Genomic DNA, 19,471 nt, shown 5'->3' with positions numbered 1-19,471 from the left:
AAGATCTTAGGCTGCCAAGGTGACTCTTTTACTCTAATTTGGTGGTGGTGGTTTAGTTGCTAAGTCATATCCGACTCTTGCAACCCCATGGACTGCAGCCTGCCAGGCTTCTCTGTCCATGGGATTTTACAGGCAAGAATACTGGAGTGGGTTGCCATTTCCTTCTCCAGGGGATCTTCCTGGCCCAGGGATTGAACTGGGGTCTCTTGCATTGCAGGCAGATTCTTTACCGACTGAGCTACGAGGGAAGCCCACTCTAATTTAGGATTATTCTTATTTTCACTTACAGAGAAAAAAAATTCTCCAAAAGCATATACATTTTCTGTTTGTGCTCATTGAATAAATGGATTGATGGATGACAAAAGATTAAGAGCACAGAAATTTTAATCAAAGAGCTTAGCTAGAGTTAAGAGTTTTGGATTTTAGTCATAAGGAGGCCATAAGTCAGTTGTATGACACTGGACAAGCCTTTTGATCTCTCTGAGCCTTTGCTTCCTCATCTCTACTAAGGCTGGGGTGGGTACTTAGACGGTATTTTCCTGCCATCAAGAATCACTGAGAAGTTGTTTGAGATACAGATCCCAATCCTTTCTCTGAATATGTTGATTCAGTAAATCTGGGGTTAGGCCTGGGGAATCTATATTTTTATAAAAGGTGCCTCAACTGCTTTTTACAGTTCATTAAGCCTAGGGATCTCTACTTATCGTGTTCTCCAGTGTCCCTTTTAACTATGATGCCATATAATTTACATACCATGGAATGTGCAGTTACAAATCCACTACCTGAAAATGAGGTACCTACCTATGCAAAATGCTTACCTAACCAGTGGAGTCAATAAAGGTCTTACAAAGAGGATAATTTTTTCTCTTCTCTACTGAAAAGTTGTATTTTGGAGCCCTAGAAAATATTGATTTTTCCACCTTCATGTTTGGTTACTTGTGTCTTGATTTCTAATACACATACCAGCTGTTTTTCTTTCTCAGCTGATGATCTGAAAGACTATACTGAAAATCTACTAATCAATATGTATATATATTTTTAAAAGAAACTGAAGGAGATTGCATTCCCAAGGACAGATGAATTGAAAAAGGACCTTTTAAAGAAATATAACATAGAATACCAAGAATATTTGCAAAGCAAAGTAAGTTCAGTTGGTACATTTATTTCATGAATTGTTTTCTGTGCAAATATTTTTTTGAATTTTATTTTCATGAGTTTTTCAAATGTCATATGCATTTAAATTAAAATTAAAGAAACAGTGATGGAAAACACATTAAAAAGTTGATGTTGACGTCCAGGTTAAGCACTTGCACCAAAGATGTGGTCGTTTTTATTTCCCAACAAGATCTACTAAAGTGAAGCATTAGAAAATAGACTTTCTACAGTAATTTAACCAGAGCGTTCCTTCACTGTTTACCTGAGGCTACACAACATTGTTAGTTAGCTATACCCCAATACAAAATTAAAAGTTTAAAGTTGGGGAAAAAAAAGAATAAACAGAGCTTTTTGACCAACTCTTGCCAGTGTAATCTTGAGCCAGATGGCTGCTCTTTAGCAATGAAAGGAGGCAGTAAGAGAGGTAGGGAGAACAGTATATAGTTTCTGAGGTATCTAATTCGATTCTTAAATATTTTAATGTTATGTTATTATATTCTTAAATATTATAATTACTATAATAACATAAATACAACATCCAGATGGAATAATATCTAGCCATATGAGTGAAATGTAATCATATCATCAAAGGATGATGACTTCTGGATTAAATAGATGACTTCTTATTAAATAGAGAGTGAAAAGAAAAATTATGTCTGAGATCAAAGGGCATTGAATGAAGAAACTGACCGATCAGTCTATAAGATATTCCAGTTCAGCACTTGAACTCTTAAGGTTTACAGCTTCTCTTTTGCTTTTTTGTTTGACTGTGTGTTTATGTGCTTTGAAAGTTTCACTATTACTGATTCTCAGTTCAGTCCAGTCTTGTTAGCACTGAACATGGTCACAGACCTTGTCTAATTCCTTTGGTGTTGCTGGAAGTAGGTTTGAGTGAGCCATTTGCACTGAGTAACAGAAGGAAGGTTGAAATCAGAACATTCCCTCCAGTGTGGGTAGTGATAATTTGATTTGAACTGTGAAAGACTGGGACTTCCCAGGTGGCCCCTGGGAAAGGGGTAAAGTGGTAAAGACCCCGCCTGACCTGGGTCAGGAAGATTCCCCTGGAGGAGGGCATGGCAACCCACTCCAGTATTCCTGCCTGGAAAATCCCCATGGACAGAGGGGCCTGGCGCGCTGCAATCCATAGGGTTGCAAAGAATCAGACACGACTGAAGTGACTTAGCAAGCACACACACGAAAGATTGAAGTAATTTTGGTGGCCCAGACAGGACAACAGGAAGGGGGAGAAAAGCCTGTTAAGTTCCCCTCCCTACTCAGCGGTGTGAACGCTAGTCCCCTCTGCTCTCTGGGAGGAACAGCGTCAGCAGTTGTGGTCTGCTGTTAGTGACACCAGTTACTTCATAGTCCACAACAGGATCCCAAGTATATGACAGGTAGAAATATTTGGGGAGATAGAATGGCAGCCTTTATGTCTGGGAGACATAGACATAGCAATAAGCCTTTGCTGCAGGCAACACTCATCACCTGCAGTCTGTTAGAATGCAGAGTCTCTGGCCCCAGCCCAGACCTGCTGAATGCCAATCAGCCCTGTAACAAGATCCAGGGGATTCGTGTACATCAAGTGCTGCTTCCAACTGTGTCCCCCACCTCACCCCTGCCTCCTAGTAGCTCCCAAAGTCTAGTTTTCAACAGAATTATTTGGGAAGCTTCTTAAAGATCAATTCTCTGACCTAATAAAGCCTAGATATTTTTGTTAAGGCTAGGGAGTTTGGGAATCAGCATTTTTAACAAAGCTCCTATTAGTTCGTTCTGACAGAGACGATGACCCCATTCTGAGAACCACTTTTTAGGGATACCCCCTTCTCCATAAAGTCCCAGCGCTATGGCTTCTAGAGTCAGATGCAAAAAGGTTCAGGGGTGGTACTATCCCTAAGAGCTTTGGATGATGATGGCAGTGTTCTCTCTGGCGCTGTCTGATATGGGAGCCACTAACCTGTGGTACTTAACACATGTCTAGTGAGACTGGAGGATTGAATTTCAGATTTCATTTCATTTTAATTAAATTTCAATAGTCACATGTAGCTAGTAGTAGACAGTGCAGTCTAGGGTAATATGACCATTCTGTGAAATGGTCTGATCAGCCAGGCCATGCAGACAGTCCTGACTTTGATTTTCTAGTATTTAAAAGCATAGGAGGATGGAGGGAACTTGATTATCTTGGCTCGTCTCTGGTAAAATATGAGTGGACTCTAAACTGCTCCTGAAATCAGATTAAGGGGCTTTTGCCACTATGTTATATATTTCTCTGGTGGTCTCAGGAGTGTCCCTGTGGGCATGTGGGAGTATCTAGCTGTGTCTGCTGAAAGATTGAAAGCATCTGCTTCCGCTTTGATGCTTTTGGCCTGGAAACTAACCTTTTCCTGTGGCAACCACATTTTCTAGAACAAATACAAAGCTGAAATCCTCAAAAAACTGGAGCATCAGAGGTTGATCGAGGCGGAAAGGAAGAGGATCGCCCAGATGCGCCAGCAGCAGCTGGAGTCAGAGCAGTTTTCGATTTTTGAAGATCAGCTCAAGAAGCAGGAATTAGCCCGGAGTCAGGAATTAGCCCGGAGTCAGCTGCGAAGCCAGGAAACCCCAGCACTGTCAGAGCAGATCGATGGCAGTGCTTTGTCCTGCTTTTCCACACACCAGAACAATTCCTTGCTGAATGTACTTGCAGATCAGTCTAATAAAAGTGATGCAACCAGTTATGCTGGCCACTCACCTCCCGTCAACAGGGCTGTAAAGCCAGCTGCGACTCTAAATGCTGTTCAGAGTAAGTGATACATGCCCACGAGACATGGAATCACCTCTTTTTTGGTCTGTTTGTTTTTCTTTTTTTTTAATTTATTTATTTTTAATTGGAGGATAATTGCTTTACAATATTGTGTTGGTTTCTGCCATACATCAATGCGTCAGCCATCGGTATACATATGTCCCCCCTTCTTGAGCCCCCCTTTCCACCTCCCACCGCATCCCACCTCTCTCACCAAATTTGAGCTCTGTGGGTCATACAGCAAATTTCTACTGGCTATCTAATTTTATATATGGTAATGTATATGTTTCAGTGCTACTGCCTCAATTTGTCCCATCCTCTCCTTCCCTTCACTGTGTCCACAAGTCTGTTCGCTATGAAACTGTATTTCTGTGACATCTGGACAGGGTCTACTCATTTTATCATGAGTTGTGGTAGTTCCCCTGTATGATGTGGTGTGAGCGACTGTGTCATCTGCCTTTTGCTATACGTAACCTTAACATTCAGGAAATGTGATTTGCCCCCTGATAGAGCAGAGACTGCATAATAAGCAAGATTATATTTGATCATGGTACATATATTTTAGCAGAGAAAAATTCTGAGCATTTTTTTCATTCATGTATTTTAATCAAGGAACACATAAATCCTAAAAGGTAAACACTTAGCACTGGAGAAGGAAGAAGATGCTGGCAAACTTGTTTGTCCAGAACTTTTGCTCAGTCATTAAATGTAAATATTTAGCATTTCCCTGGCCCAGGAGGATCCGCACACAAGGGTGGTTAACCTCCCAATGGATTATGTGTCTCTGCCAAGAATTAATGCTGCTTGGGACTGTTACATCAGTGCTGGCAGGTTTCCAAAACCAAGTGGGAAAATTTCCCAGCAAACGCTGTCAGATGGAGTTTGTATTTCTTTTTATTTGGAAAGACTTATGATAAACAATCATGCTATAAATTACTCTACTGCTAGTTATTTCTGAACACATGGTGCTATTACTTAATGATGACCAACTTCCATAAGATATAAGCAACACATGGCAAACACGAAAAAAGAATATCCTAAGGCTTATAGAATATGAAATGTATTGTCTGCAGCCTCTGCACTTTGTGCCAAGTGAAAACAACACACATGCATGTGAACAGTTGATCTAAGACCCCAAGATGTAAAAGCGCTTGTACCTTCCCACTTATATATAAATAATCTATATGCAAATGTAATTCTACCTTCCTTCTGGTCATTGTTCACTTTTATAAGTTTTAAAATAAAATGCAGGAAGGGGAGCAGCAGATAATTTCATTTTTAGAATTTATATTTACCTGTGGTCACTTGAGGGATGGGATGTAAGGTTTGTTTTTTTAGCTTTTTCTCCCTTTTCTGTTTCTTAGATTTAGTGGTTGAAGGACTGAGATGCGTCGTTTTATCAAGAGATCTTTGCCACAAATTTCTGCTTCTGGCAGAATCCAATACAGTGAGAGGAATAGAAACCTGTGGAATACTCTGTGGGAAGCTGGTATGGACTGTGTTTCATGTCTTCTCTGCACAGGATACTGTCAGTAGAACTGGCTTTCTTGTGAGGAGTTGAGCAGAACAAAAACATCCTCAGTGTCATTATGAAATTTCCTGTATATAATTAATGTGATAAAACTACTGTCATTAATGGAATTATCCTTCTAGAAAATGGATTGCAAAATCTCAGGGAAGCTATAAAGTTTGTTGTAAAGAACTAATCACACTGTAAATTAAGTCTTTGTTTAGAAAAAGGGGGGTTTTCAGATTTCCAGAACTGTCTAGTTTTCTAAATCAGATTTCCCTTGCAATTGTTAGTTTCACATACATTCCTATAATTAACTCAACTTGCTTGTATCTGTGGCAGCGATAATCTTGCCACCCTTTTTCAGATATGTGAAGAATAAAGCTAGGGTGTTGTTTTCTTTAAAGCAGTAGTTTCAGCAAACTGCAATCATATAGCACCGGTCATATTTTAAGTATGGAAGATTTTATCAGAAATAAGTGATGAAAGACAGTGTCAAACTAGGAGATAAAAGAGAGAAGATGCATTTAGTTTTCTACTTCAAAAAAGATATCCTCTCTTTGGGGTATCAGTTTATATTTCTGAATCCAGGCACATTTTCATTCCTAAACATTTACTTGAGGACTGTTATTTAATGATCTGTTTCATTCAACACACATTCTCCTACTGTATTCCAGTGTTGCATCGTCATGGTTTCCTCCAGGGAGAGGAAGAAGAGAAGATAAGCACAGAATAATCTGTCATTTCCTCCCCACAGCTGCCTTCTTTGCCCTGCAGGGGGGGCAGTATGCTAAGGATGCGTCTTCCCCAAGACCACATGTTGTACTTAGTTTGATTGATTCATTCATTCTTCATTCATCCCTTCATCAAACAAATATTCACAGGCCCTGCTCTAGGTGTTGGCATTCAGAAGCCTGCAACAGCCACAGTCTTGCCACATGGTACCTATATGATGCTTGTAAAGAACCAGACAGATAATTAAGTATAAATGGAGCTGGGTGCTCTCAGTGGAAGTGTAGGGTATCATGGGAAGGTGTAGGGGGGAAGGTCAAGAAGGGCTTCCCTTGGGACTTCCCTGTTGGTCCAGTGGCTAAGACTCTGCACTCCCAATGCAGGGGGCCTGGGTTGGATCCCTGGACAAGGAGCTAGATCCCGCCTGCAGCAACTAAGACCAAGTACAGCCAAATTAAAATAAATAAATGATTTTAAAAATTAAAAAAAAAAAGAAGGGCTTCCCTTGAAAGGTGATGTTTACATTACATATGTTTAGAATACACAAAGTTAGCCATAAAAGGAGGGGCTGGGGTGGCAGGAAGTGTTATAATCAAGGCCAAAGGAATAGTGCCCAGTTTGCAGAAGCGTCCTAGGAGCAGAGACAGGATGGTGCTGTGGAAGGAGGGATAGCTCCTCACTGCACAAACATCTCTTATCTGAGGATCCTATCACTACAACCCTCTTCCTTTCAACTCTTTATCTTTTATCTAAGGGGATAAAAGAGGGGAAGGGGGTCACGGAGGATGAGATGTTTGGATGGCATCACCAACTCAATGGACATGAGTTTGAGCAAACTGTGAGAGATAGTGAAGGATAGGAAGGCCTGGTGTGCCACAGTCCATGGGGTCGCAAAGAGTCAGACGTGATTTAATGACTGACCAACAACAAAGGGATAAAAGGTTTTTTTCTTTCCCCTTTATCTAATTGCCTATCCAAAACAGTGTCTTAATTATGGAAAATCCCCGTGAATCCCTCCCCCCAATAGTAAAAGAAAGTCGTAAGTCTTCAGGTGAAATTAAATAATAAGAAAGACCATCAACTTTCACAAACCATTAGAAATTGTCCCTTCAATAAAACCACAAAATTATTTAATGACCATCTCCCCTTCCAGAGAAACCTGCTGCTATTTTATTCTGATTTTTCTATGCAAGTTCTAATGCAGTGTTTTACTTACCATCTAAACTTCCAGGGACCGGCCCAGGATACTGATTCCTATTTATGATACATTTTTCTGTTGTGAAAATGGGTTTCAAGCGCCAAACAATTGACTGTCAAAGTTTTTGGTAAATGATCCGTTTTCAAGTCTGGGCCTTTGTTTTTGAGTTGTGATGTGGGTGGGAGGAGGATGATGTAAGCGGTGGGTACTTTCTGGTCTTATTAAAACATTACACTTCCTACTCAGGCTTTTTTTTTTTCTGTCGGGTGTTTATTATTCTCTTTGCTCTTTGTTTTTCAGACACATAATGAATTTACTATTACCCACTTAATAGTGCCAAAGCAGTCTGCGGGACCAGACTATTGTGACGTAGAGAATGTAGAAGAATTATTCAGTGTTCAGGATCAACACGATCTCCTCACTCTGGGGTGGATCCATGTACGTTCGACCTTTTGGGTTTTAGGTTGTTGTTGGTTTGTGTGTGTGTGTGCGCACGCGCGCGCGCGTGTGTGTGTGTGTGTGTGTGTGTATGTAAGGCTTTTTTCCTCCTGGAGGAATTTCAGCTTAATTGAAATAATTAATTATTTTTAATTTTTCCACGTGTAATAAATGTCATCATATTAAAGCATTTTCTTCAATGTGAAGCAGTGTCTAAACCTGTCAAATCTGGATTTGGAGAGGGCTATTATAAGTATGCTTTTTTTTCTACCATTCCAAGTTAAAAGAGAAACTTTTGGAAGTCAGGTTGGCTTGTCTTGATGATTTTATGTAGTCTAATGGAGGCCTAGGCAGATTTTTATCTGTCTAATGTGATTAGACAATTATTAGTATTCCTTTTCCATTGGCTGTGGGTCTAAAGTAGATTAAGAAAATTTCTGAAAATGTTTCTTTTAAACAATGTTTGTACTTGTCAGATAGGGACCATATACTCCATTGTATAACTACCTCCCCTACAGGCCACAGATATTTGTGCCGTTGCATATATAGCCATGGAGTGGGACCAAAAATTTGTGTTCCAACATTTACCAAGCCACCATAGAAGCAGGACAGGGCTTACAAATCAAAAGACAGGAGTTTAAATATCAGCTCTGCTAAAAATTCACTGTAGGAATGTTGACAAGTGATTTAAGCAATCTCAGCATCAGCTTTTCTTCCATAAAATAGGGACACAGTAATGGACTTCATATGTCAGTGAATTTCTCAACACATTTTCTTCTTGGGACCCAGAATATTGAAGCGATTGTTATTGGTGATGATATGGTACTTTTCTATCCATGGTTCCCCTATTTGGTGAACATTTTTCCATCCAGTCTCACTCTGGGCCTGGGGTAGGAACCAGTCATCTCACTGAAGACTGAGAAGGAACCACCTTTTATTTTGCTTGCTTTATAGAGAAGTATTTACTAGCGGAAAGACACATATCCACATCTACACACACACACCTCAACATACACATACACACACAGTCACCAAGCTTCCAGTGTTCTGTAATTCAAAAGAGCAGAGGAGACTGCAGTCCTGGCATTACGTGTAAATTACTGTGTGCCCTTGGTCAGGACTCCTAGCCTCCTGTTTCCAGGTTCCCTCATTGATCCAGTGGGACTACTGACTCCCTACTCTCGTGCCTTCACTAAAGACTTGAGATTTAGGACTTCCCTGGTGGTACAGTGGATAAAATTCGCCTGCCAATGAAGGGGACCTGGGTTCGATCCCTGGTCTGGGAAGATCCCACATGCTGCCAAGTAACTGAGCCCGTGCACCACAGCTGCTGAGCCCAAGCTCCAGATCCTGTGAACCACGACTGCTGCGCCTGGGCACCACAACTGCTGAATCCCTCAGGCCTCCAGCCTGTGTTCCACAAAAAGAGAAGCCACCACAATGAGAAGCCTGCACACGGCAATGAAAGAAAGCCTGCGTGCAGCAAGGAAGACCCAGTGCAGCCAAAAAAAAAAAAGATTTGGGTTTAAAAGTTCAGATCATTTCTATTCTTCAGTTGATCTAGGTCTTTGCAGAGCAAGAGTTATTTTTTCCTTGCACAACATGTATCTCTCTGTAAATAGATATCAATGGATTTTACTTTCATTCTGTGAAATAGAGAGGAGTTTTTAAATCTCACATTTCTTCAAACGATCATAGTTATATGTAAAGACATGAAGTGATTTGTATGGGTCTGTGCCCCTGAGTTAATAATAACAACATTAAAGTAACAGTAATGGCAATAACAGCAATCATAACAGCTAATGATTTTGATACCTTTCTGTGTACTGGGCACTGTTCTATGAATTTTACATTAATTATCTCATTTAATTTTCATAGTAATCCCATGAAGAAAATTATTATTATTGTTATTTTACAACTGATGACATAGGTATGAGGATGTTGAAGAATTTTTGCAGTGTCATACAACTAGTAAGTGAGGAAGCCAGGACCCAGCATGAATACGAGCTTGGATTCATGATTTAAGTGGTCACATTCCTTTTTGAAAGTGGTTGGAGTTTATTGTGAATTTAAAAATCATTATGAATGCATGTATTTTTTCATAGTCAAATACAGATTTCTGATTTGCCTTTCATAAACACTTCCGTATATAGCCAAAACCCAGAAGATAGTTCTTTTAATTTATAATCTCCCCTTTCCTCTCATCATGCAAGATGCGCGCCAAATATATTCAACAACTCCGAGAATTCCTTTCTCTTATTGTAGGGGGTGTAGATCCATGAAAGGACACCAGCATAGTGGGATATATTTAGCAAGAATTTTCCTTTTGTGTCCACAGTTTCATATCTTAAGTATCTTGCAGTCAAGGTTCTGTTCCTTGCAGGATCTTTATACATAAAACTGAGATGTTAATAATAAGTATCTCCCAGATGAGTTGCAATGATTAAATGAGGATCTATTTAAAGCCTCTGGCAAAACTCCAGTTTTATCTTTCCCAATAAGTAGAAAGTATATAAACACTCCCGAGAATCTCTTTTCAAAGTCATAGTTATTCCATAAACGTATGAAGGGAAGGATTATGTCAGTAAGACATTTTTCAAAATCCTTATTTGATTAATGGTGGTAAAAAAGAAAAAGCAAATAGCTAGAGTGTTTTCTTGGAATGGGCTCTGGTTTTGGCTAAGACTTCTCTGTTGCTTGTTCAATAAGATTGTCTTCTTTTCTTTTTATAGACACATCCAACCCAAACTGCATTCTTATCCAGTGTTGATCTCCACACTCACTGTTCCTATCAGCTCATGTTGCCAGAGGCCATTGCCATTGTCTGTTCACCAAAGCATAAAGAGTAAGTGTAACTTGAGAGGGTTTAAGTAAGGTTTCATCTGGGGCTGCTGGGTTCAGGTGTGTCCACACACCAGGTTGAAGCCCTTGGATAAGCGGGTACACCATGCCCTTAGGGAAAAGAGATTGGTTCCTGCTGACTTCCAAATATGTGTAGCTCTGCAGTCTTTTGCTTTTAAAGATCCTTTCCATGGTAGAATTACCATGGAATTCTTTCTTTAGTTAATGTGACCTTGAAGTGGATAAACCAGATGTTGTCTCAGTTTGCCATTTGGGATCTTAGTTCTGTTGTATGATTTCTTTTGTGAGAAGATGTCCAGCTCAGGGAATTCCCTGGTGGTCCAGTGGTTAGGACTCCACACTGCCATTCGTGAGGGCATGAGTTCGATCCCTGGTCAGGGAACTAAGATCCTCTTGCCACACAGTGTGACCAATAAAAAAAGAAAGAAAGAAAATTTCCAGATTTAGCTTAATTATCTCCAAAATCTTCTTAAGTCTTGGGGACAATGATTATTGCAGCACAGTTATGAGCAGATGAGTCAGCCATTGGAATCCCAGCTTGATTAGCGACCACTGTGAGCCTCAGTCTTGTCAGATCCCTGATACCTGCCCATCACAGATTAATGTGAAGGTGAACCTAGATGATAGTTTATGGAAGGGCTTGGCAGGGTGCCTGGAACTCAGTACATATTTGCTGTGGCTGTATAAATATTACTTATACCTTAGAAATGCTGCAGATTCAGTTCCAGACCACCACGATTAAGCAATTAATGCAAGTCACATGAATGTTTTGGTTTCCCAGTGCACATAAAACTTTGGTTCACACTGTAGTCTGTTAAGTGTGCAATAGCATTATTTCTAAAACACTGTACATACCTTAAATTTAAAAAAAAACAGATTGCTCAGAAATGCTATCATCTGAGTCTTCACCAAGTCAGAGTAGTAACAGCAAAGAGCACTGATCATGCTTTTCCATAACAAATACCATAATGAAAAAATTTGAAGTATTGTGAGAATTACCAAAAGGTGACAGAGAGATTTGAAGTGAGCAGATGCTGTTGGGAAAAATGGCTCCAATAGACTTGCTTAATGAAAAGTTGCCACAATCCTTCAATTTGTAAAAAACGCAATATCATTAAAGGGCTGTAAGTGAAGTATACAATAAAATGAGTATGCGGGTCATTTTATGTATGACGGCATGCATGATCGATAGAGGATAGACATATCCGTCACTTGTAATTTCTTCCCATGAGGTCTTGGCTTTTCCTCTAAGGTCTCCCACTGCCGCGTTACTGTCCTTCAGGTGCTTCGCATTAGCATTGGTCTCTCCGGTCTTCCTCTCGGCCGCCAGCACAATATTGATTTTTTTTTTTTTTTAAACTGTAAAGTTTGTAGTTTCTTTCTCCATTCCATTTGAGGAATATGTATGCATGTGCCATTGAAACAAAACATCTGCAAAGCCCAGATGATCCTTAATTTTTGTACCTTTTTTCCCTAAAATTTAGCACCGGCATCTTCAGGCTCACTGACGCTGGCATGTTTGAGGTTTCCGCTTGTAAAAAGAAGGGCTTTCATCCACACACCAAGGACCCCAGGCTGTTCAGTGTGAGTAGATAGACAATGTTGATTATTTTTTGTACACAGTATTTACTTTTCACCCCTTCCTTTTTTTAAAAATTGAGATATAGCTGATGTAATAGGGTAGTTTCAGTTGTACAATATAGTAACATTTTCATACCTTATGAAATGATCACCAGGGTAAGTCTAGTACCATCTGTCCCCATACTAAGTTATTACAAGATTATTGACCATATTCCTTATGCTGTATATTACACCCCTGTAGCTTAAAAAGACGTGGCGTTGTATATGTGCACACACACACAAACACATACACACAGTGAAATATTATTCAGTCATAAAAAAAAATGAAATCTTGTCATTTGCAACAACATGGATGAATCTATAGGCTATTATGCTAAGTGAAATAAGTCATACAGAGAAAGACAATATGATTTCATTTTTATGTGGAATCTGAAAAACAGAAATGAAACAGAGTAGTAGATACAGAGAACAAATGGGTGGTTGACAGAGGGTAGGGGGTTTGCAGGGTGAAATAGAGGAAGATTAAGAGGTGTAAATCTCCAGTTATAAAATAAATAAGCCTCTGTTTTTTAAGAGGGAAATAGTAGCAGTATGATATAGGATAAAACCCTTTATTCCTTAGTTTAGAATTTTATCTCAAAAACTTAATCAAAATCTTTGTATTTCCTTCTGATGTCTTGCCATTATTATTTTATTTACAAAGGAAAGAGTATTTCTGTAGCAGAGTTGATTACATATAAAGTTTCCTTTCCATCACTGTATATATGTGGGACTATGTATATTTAAACAATTATAGTTTTCTTTGGAGTCCCTAAAAGCAAGCAGTTATTAAAGAAAATGAGATTAAATGTGTTTTGAATTATTTCTGCTTGATACGACCATATTAGTTTTTCATAACAGTTCAATGAAAACTGTTATTCTGTTTTTTGATGAGCTTCGTGTAACTCTAGAGTAACATTATCTGAATACATCTTTTTTTGTTTGCTTGACTGTTCCCTGTCTGAGACATCAGAGAAACATGATTTTGAAGTTAGGATTTATTTACATGAAAACTACTTGGCACCTTCTGTAAATATTTTCTTGCTGTTGAAAATGAGTATATATGATTATGTTTGTTCTGAGTGGAAATATTTTGCAAAATTAGGAACATTTTTAAATCAGGAAATTCATACTCCTTCTCTAGAGAGAATCATGCTAAACATGAGCCAGTCTTTCTTTCCTAGGTATGCAGACATGTGTTGGTGAAAGACATAAAGATAATCGTGCTGGATCTGAGGTGATACGTTCCGAAGATTAGCACCCTCCACGCCAGACACTTACCCATGGATCCATGGTTGCCGGATTTTCTTAAGATGTTTCCAGAAATGACTGATATTTTATATTTATACATTTTAGATCAGAGAGTTTGATATTTATTACTTTTGCACATTTTGACGCTTTATTTTTGGGTTGCTTTGTCTTAAAAGAGGTTACAGTGGAGTTGTCAGTACCTATTAATGTGCCTGAATACTATGACCACATAATAAATTGCGCTGCAAACAACATGTCTGGTTTTAAACTTATTTTTTGGATGTATAGTTGATGTACAGTATTATATAAGTTTCAGGTGTACAACATAGTGATTCATAGTTTTTAAAAGTTATACTGTCTGGGATTTTGAGAGATCTCTGCATGAGTTTTCAGAACTTCAGATGTTTCGCTATTATTTTTTCCCTGTAAAATGCAGTTCCAAACAAGAAGTTCTGAGTACCAGGTGATCTCTAAGACAGGCCATCTGTTTCTGCAGCTTTTCCCTGTGGGTGGTCAAGAAGACTGTGAGAAGAAATACAACTGCAGACAGTTGAGTCCGTCCTGTGATGTTCAGTGCCAGGTAATCCTGGTTCAGAGTCTGCAGTCAATCTTAGTGTAGGAGACCAGAGCCTGCGCTACTATCCAGGGGTCAGAGGTCAGAGGGCCTGAGATAACCTGTGATTCATGAACTTGATTTAGGGGACTAAGAGCAGAGACACTAGAGAAAGGAATAAAAAAAAAGGCTCAGATGGAAGCGTAAAACCTATTTCTGTGAAAGTCAGGGGGTGACAGGGAGAAGAAAGGAGGCATAGGAAATCCTGATAATTCTCAACCAAAAAGAAGATTTGGAAAGCACACTTGTAATTAAAAGTGTCTATATAAACCAAGGCATGGGGAATAGCAAGAAAAATATGTTTAAACTGAATAGGTTATCATGAATACAATAGGCTTAGAATGGAATTTGTGACTGGTGCCTGGATAATAAAAGCACTTAACTGGATTGAAAGATAATGAATTAATAGAAGGAAAGAGGGACTGATGGAGTATGTTGATAAGTGGAATTGGTAGGAAAACCCTGAGAGTGGAAACATTATGAAGAAAATTTAGCCCAAAAGAAAAGGAGAAGAAAGGAAGTCAAGCTAACCTGATTGAATCTCTCTTTTCAAAGTCTTGCTTGTCAACCACAGCTTTCCCAAATTTTACCTTCCTCCTGGCATTGTATCCTAAATGCTCTTGTCTGCATGTACAAGCATCCACTTTTTAGTGCAAGGATTTCTGTAATCCTTGGAGGAATACTCCCTACACTCTGTGCTTAGATGAAATAACATTCCTCCTTCTTTCGTCTGCTCCCTAATACAGGTATCATGACAGCCAGCTTCTACTCCAGTTCTCATTCACTGTATGCAGCTCAGTGGCTTGTTTCTGCCTATGACAACTTGTAGGCTTGGAAAGTTCAATTTCCAGCCCCCAGAAGCAGATCTTTGCCTGCTCAAGGCACTGAGACTTGAGTCTATAATCTCTGGCAGCTAAGGGCAAATTACCTCTGTGAACCTGGCTCCACGAACAACCCACTTTCCCCTGAGTGATGCTGTCCTTCAACGTCTTAGAATTTAAGGACAGTGTGATCCTGGCATACTTGATCACAGGAGAAGATTATGTAACTTATTCAAGTAAAAATAACTGTTAGGACTAGGCAGAATTGAGAAATGAATGATATCCTCAGAGTAGAAACCAAAGACAGAGTAATAGATCACAAGGATGTAAATGAGAAACATCTGATGAAAAAACTATGACCATGAAATGGTGCCTAGAGATAGAAAGGACTCAACTGAAAGCCCAGAACTTTTAGCTTCTTAGCTTTCTGGAGAGAATAGAAAGAGCTACTATGACCATTCAGAGCCAATTATATCCCTTCTGAATGGCAAATTAGACAACTCATTTTTCATTAAAAAGATTATGCCTCCTAAAGGAGTAGGGCATTCTTGGCATTTTTATTCCCTTGCAAGGAGATGTGAAATGTCAGGCCTGAAATGAATTTTGAAAAGTTGCCCTTAAAGGGCGTGTGGTTTTCTTATTGCTGGATGCACACCCAACTAGCCAGATTTGCCAGGAGAACCTTGTCCCAGAGCTGAAGGCAGCAAACTTGTGACTTGCCCTGCCTGGAGGAGTCTCTGTGTCTGAAAGAGCAGTCATCAGACATGTGGCCACACCCCAGAGGGCTGAGCTGACTGAAGCAGAACCCATGTGAGTCACCCTGGAGGTTCTCCTGAGTCTGAGTGTGAGCGAGTGTGGGTGGGTGCGACCATAGATGTTCCCTGGAAGTGCTTCCTCTGGAAGAGCTCGTTCCCAGCAGGCGGTGCAACTCACTCTTTTGAAAATTAATCCATTCCAGAACCCCATTTGCCACCTCCTTACCTTCAAAGGAGAAGACAGTTCATTTCTAAGATAGTTCATTTCTATCAGAGGCAAAGGTAGTTCATTTCTTTTCAGATTGGTGCTTCTGTAGAAAAAAGAACCAATTACACGTTTTATTGGAGTATAGTTGATTTACAACATTGTGTTGGTTTCTGTTGTAAAGTGTATCAGTTATACTATTATATTAACACATAAACGTGTATCCACCCGTTTTTAGCTTCTTGTCCCATATAGGTCACTTCAGAATATTGAGAATTTTCTTCAGTGTTTAATGCTACCCTGTTTGTATTCAGCGCCTGGCACCTGGTATGTACTTGTTATGGGCTTAATTGTGTCCCCCCAGAAATTGTATGTTGAAGTCATAAACCCCCAATACTTTAGAATGCGACTGTATTTGGAGATAGAACCTTCAGAGAGGTTAAGTAAGTTAAAATTTGGCCACTAGAGGGGACCCTAATCCAATGTGAGTATTCGGAAGTTAAGTATTTGTCTACAGTCAACACATGTTCTATAGTCAACATGTGTGTGTGGGTGCCCACGCACACGCGTGTGCCCATGCACTTGGTTGCTCAGTCCACCTCTTTGCGACTGCATGGGCCATAGCCTGCCAGGCTCCTCTGTCCATTGAATTTCCCAGGCAAGTATACTGCAGTGGGTAGCCTTTTCCTGCTCCAAGGGATCTTCCTGACCCAGGGATCAAACCTGGGTCTCCTTTGCAGGCAGATTCTTTACCCTCTGAACCACCAGAAAAGCCCATAATTAAGTTAAAATTTGGCCACTAGAGGGGGCTTCCCTGGTGGCTCAGCTGGCTGAAAAAACACACCTGCAAAGCGGGAGACCTGGATTTGATCCCTGGGGTGGGAAGATCCCCTGGGGAAGGGCATGGCAGTCTTCCTGCCTGGAGAATCCCCATGGACAGAGGAGCCTGGCAGGTAACAGTCTAAGGGGTCGCAAAGAGTCAGACACAACCGAGTGAGTAAGCACAGCACACAGCCCTAATCCAGCCTGGCTGGGTCCTTATAAAGGAAGAGTTCAGGACACAGACCCAGAGGGAAGACTCTGTGAAGACAAGGAGAAGATTGGCCATCTGCAGGGAGAGAGGCCTCAGAAGAAACCAAATCTGTCAACAACTTGATGTCTAACTCCCAGCCTCCGGAAATGTGAGAAAAGAAATTTCTATTGTTTAAATCAGGTTACCCAGTCCTGGTATTTTGTTATGGCCACCCTAGCAAATCAACACAGTACTCCAAAAATATTTACTGAAGTTGTTTTTTTTTCCCCTCAGGGAATAGAAATGACTTTCCTTGTTGTCATGCAAAAATCATCCTCTTTTCCACAGACCTTTTCAGTTATAGAGGAGAAAAGCAGGATGCCTATGGATTATTTTCAGCTACTGAAGTTATTTCTGGTTTCTTTTTAGTAGAATTTGGTTGCGGGGAAAATGGCATTTTTGATATTCAGTTCAGTGGCTCAGTCATGTCCGACTCTTTGCGACCCCATGAATCACAGCACGCCAGGCCTCCCTGTCCATCACCAACTCCCGGAGTCTACCCAAACCCATGTCCATCAAGTCAGTGATGCCATCCAGCCATCTCATCTTCTGTTGTCCCCTTCTCCTCCTGCCCCCAATCCTTCCCAGCATTAGGGTCTTTTCCAATGAGTCAACTCTTCACACGAGATGGCCAAAGTATTGGAGTTTCAGCTTCACCATCAGTCCTTCCAATGAACACTCAGGACTGATCTCCTTTAGGATGGACTGGTTGCATCTCCTTGCAGTCCAAGGGACTCTCAAGAGTCTTCTCCAACACCACAGTTCAAAAGCATCAATTCTTCACCGCTCAGTTTTCTTCACGGTCCAACTCTCACATCCATATATGACCACTGGAAAAACCATAGCTTTGACTAGACGGACATTTGTTGGCAAAGTAATGTCTCTGATTTTAAATATGCTATCTAGGTTGGTCATAACTTTCCTTCCAAGGAGTAAACATCTTTTAATTTCATGGCTGTAATCACCATCTGCAGTGATTTTGGAGCCCAAAAAAATAAAGTCTGACACTGTTTCTACTGTTTCTCCATCTATTTGCCATGAAGTGATGGGACCGGATGCCACGATCTTAGTTTTTTGAATGTTGAGCTTTAAGCCAACTTTTTCACTCTCCTCTTTCACTTTCATCAAGAGGCTCTTTAGTTCTTCTTCACTTTCTGCCATAAGGGTGGTGTCATCTGCACATTTGAGGTTATTGATATTTCTCCCAGCAATCTTGATTCCAGCTTGTGTTTCTTCCAGCCCAGCATTTCTCATGATGTACACTGCACCTAAGTTAAATAAGCAGAGTGACAATATACAGCCTTGATGTACTCCTTTTCCTATTTGGAACCAGTCTATTATTCCATGTCCAGTTCTAACTGTTGCTTCCTGACCTGCATACAGGTTTCTCAAGAGACAGGTCAGATGGTCTGGTATTCCCATCTCTTTCAGAATTTTCCACAGTTTATTGTGATCCAAACAGTCAAAGGTTTTGGCATAGTCAATAAAGCAGAAACAGATGTTTTTCTGGAACTCTCTTGCTTTTTTGATGATCCAGTGGATGTTGGCAATTTGATCTCTGGTTCCTCTGCCTTTTCTAAAACCAGCTTGAATATCTGGAAGTTCATGGTTCACGTATTGTTGAAGCCTGGCTTGCAGAATTTTGAGCATTACTTTACTAGCATGTGAGATGAGTGCAATTGTGCGGTAGTTTGAGCATTCTTTGGCATTGCCTTTCTTTGGGATTGGAATGAAGACTGACCTTTTCCAGTCCTGTGGCCACTGCTGAGTTTTCCAGATTTTCTGGCATATTGAGTGCAGCATTTTCACAGGATCATTTTTCAGGACTTGAAATAGCTCAACTGGAATTTTCATCACCTCCACCAGCTTTTTTCGTAGTGATGCTTCCTAAGGCCCACTTGACTTCACATTCCAGGATGTCTGGCTGTAGGTGAGTGATCACACCATCGTAATTATCTGGGTCGTGAAGATCTTTTTTGTACAGTTCTTCTGTGTATTCTTGCCACCTCTTCTTAATATCTTCTGCTTCTGTTAGGTCCATCCCATTTTTGTCCTTTATCGAGCCCATCTTTGCATGAAATGTTCCCTTTGTATCTCTAGTTTTCTTGAAGAGATCTCTAGTCTTTCCCATTCTGTTGTTTTCCTCTATTTCTTTGCACTGATCACTGAGGAAGGCTTTCTTATCTCTCCTTGCTATTCTTTGGAACTCTGCATTCAGATGGGAATATCTTTCCTTTTCTCCTTTGCTTTTCACTTGTCTTCTTTTCACAGCTATTTGTAAGGCCTCCTCAGACAGCCATTTTGCTTTTTTGCATTTCTTTCCATGGGGATGGTCTTGATCCCTGTCTCCTGTACAATGTCACGAACCTCCATCCATAGTTCATCAGGCACTCTGTCTATCAGATCTAGTCCCTTAAATCTATTTGCCACTTACACTGTATAATCATAAGGGATTTGATT

The 19,471-nt window shown here is 40.2% G+C and overlaps 1 protein-coding gene across 7 annotated transcripts in view; it reads left to right on the top strand.

Moving 5' to 3' along the window:
* Window positions 1-13,797, top strand: part of STAMBPL1 (STAM binding protein like 1) — a 51,378-nt gene extending 37,581 nt beyond the window's left edge. For 4 of the 7 annotated variants that reach the window (XM_081573603.1, XM_081573607.1, XM_081573604.1 and 1 more), the window contains exons 5-11: window positions 1,046-1,141; window positions 3,559-3,934; window positions 5,299-5,423; window positions 7,675-7,812; window positions 10,545-10,657; window positions 12,159-12,258; window positions 13,479-13,797. In XM_081573603.1, coding sequence (XP_081429729.1) covers window positions 1,046-1,141; window positions 3,559-3,934; window positions 5,299-5,423; window positions 7,675-7,812; window positions 10,545-10,657; window positions 12,159-12,258; window positions 13,479-13,535 — 1,005 coding nt within the window. In that variant the 3' untranslated portion in view covers window positions 13,536-13,797. Of the gene's footprint in view, window positions 1-1,045; window positions 1,142-3,558; window positions 3,935-5,298; window positions 5,424-7,674; window positions 7,813-10,544; window positions 10,658-12,158; window positions 12,259-13,464 lie in introns of all 7 variants that reach the window. The other 3 variants (XM_081573605.1, XM_081573609.1, XM_081573606.1) reach the window with 1 other exon arrangement.
* Window positions 13,798-19,471: the final 5,674 nt, after the last annotated feature.

The sequence above is a fragment of the Giraffa tippelskirchi genome, chromosome 2 (genome assembly GCF_054371585.1).
Source record: "Giraffa tippelskirchi isolate mGirTip1 chromosome 2, T2T-mGirTip1v1.2.pri, whole genome shotgun sequence".
In the NCBI taxonomy this organism is placed as follows: Eukaryota; Metazoa; Chordata; class Mammalia; order Artiodactyla; family Giraffidae; genus Giraffa; species Giraffa tippelskirchi.
The sequence above is the reverse complement of the archived record's forward strand: the minus strand, read 5'-3'. Positions and strand labels throughout refer to the sequence as shown.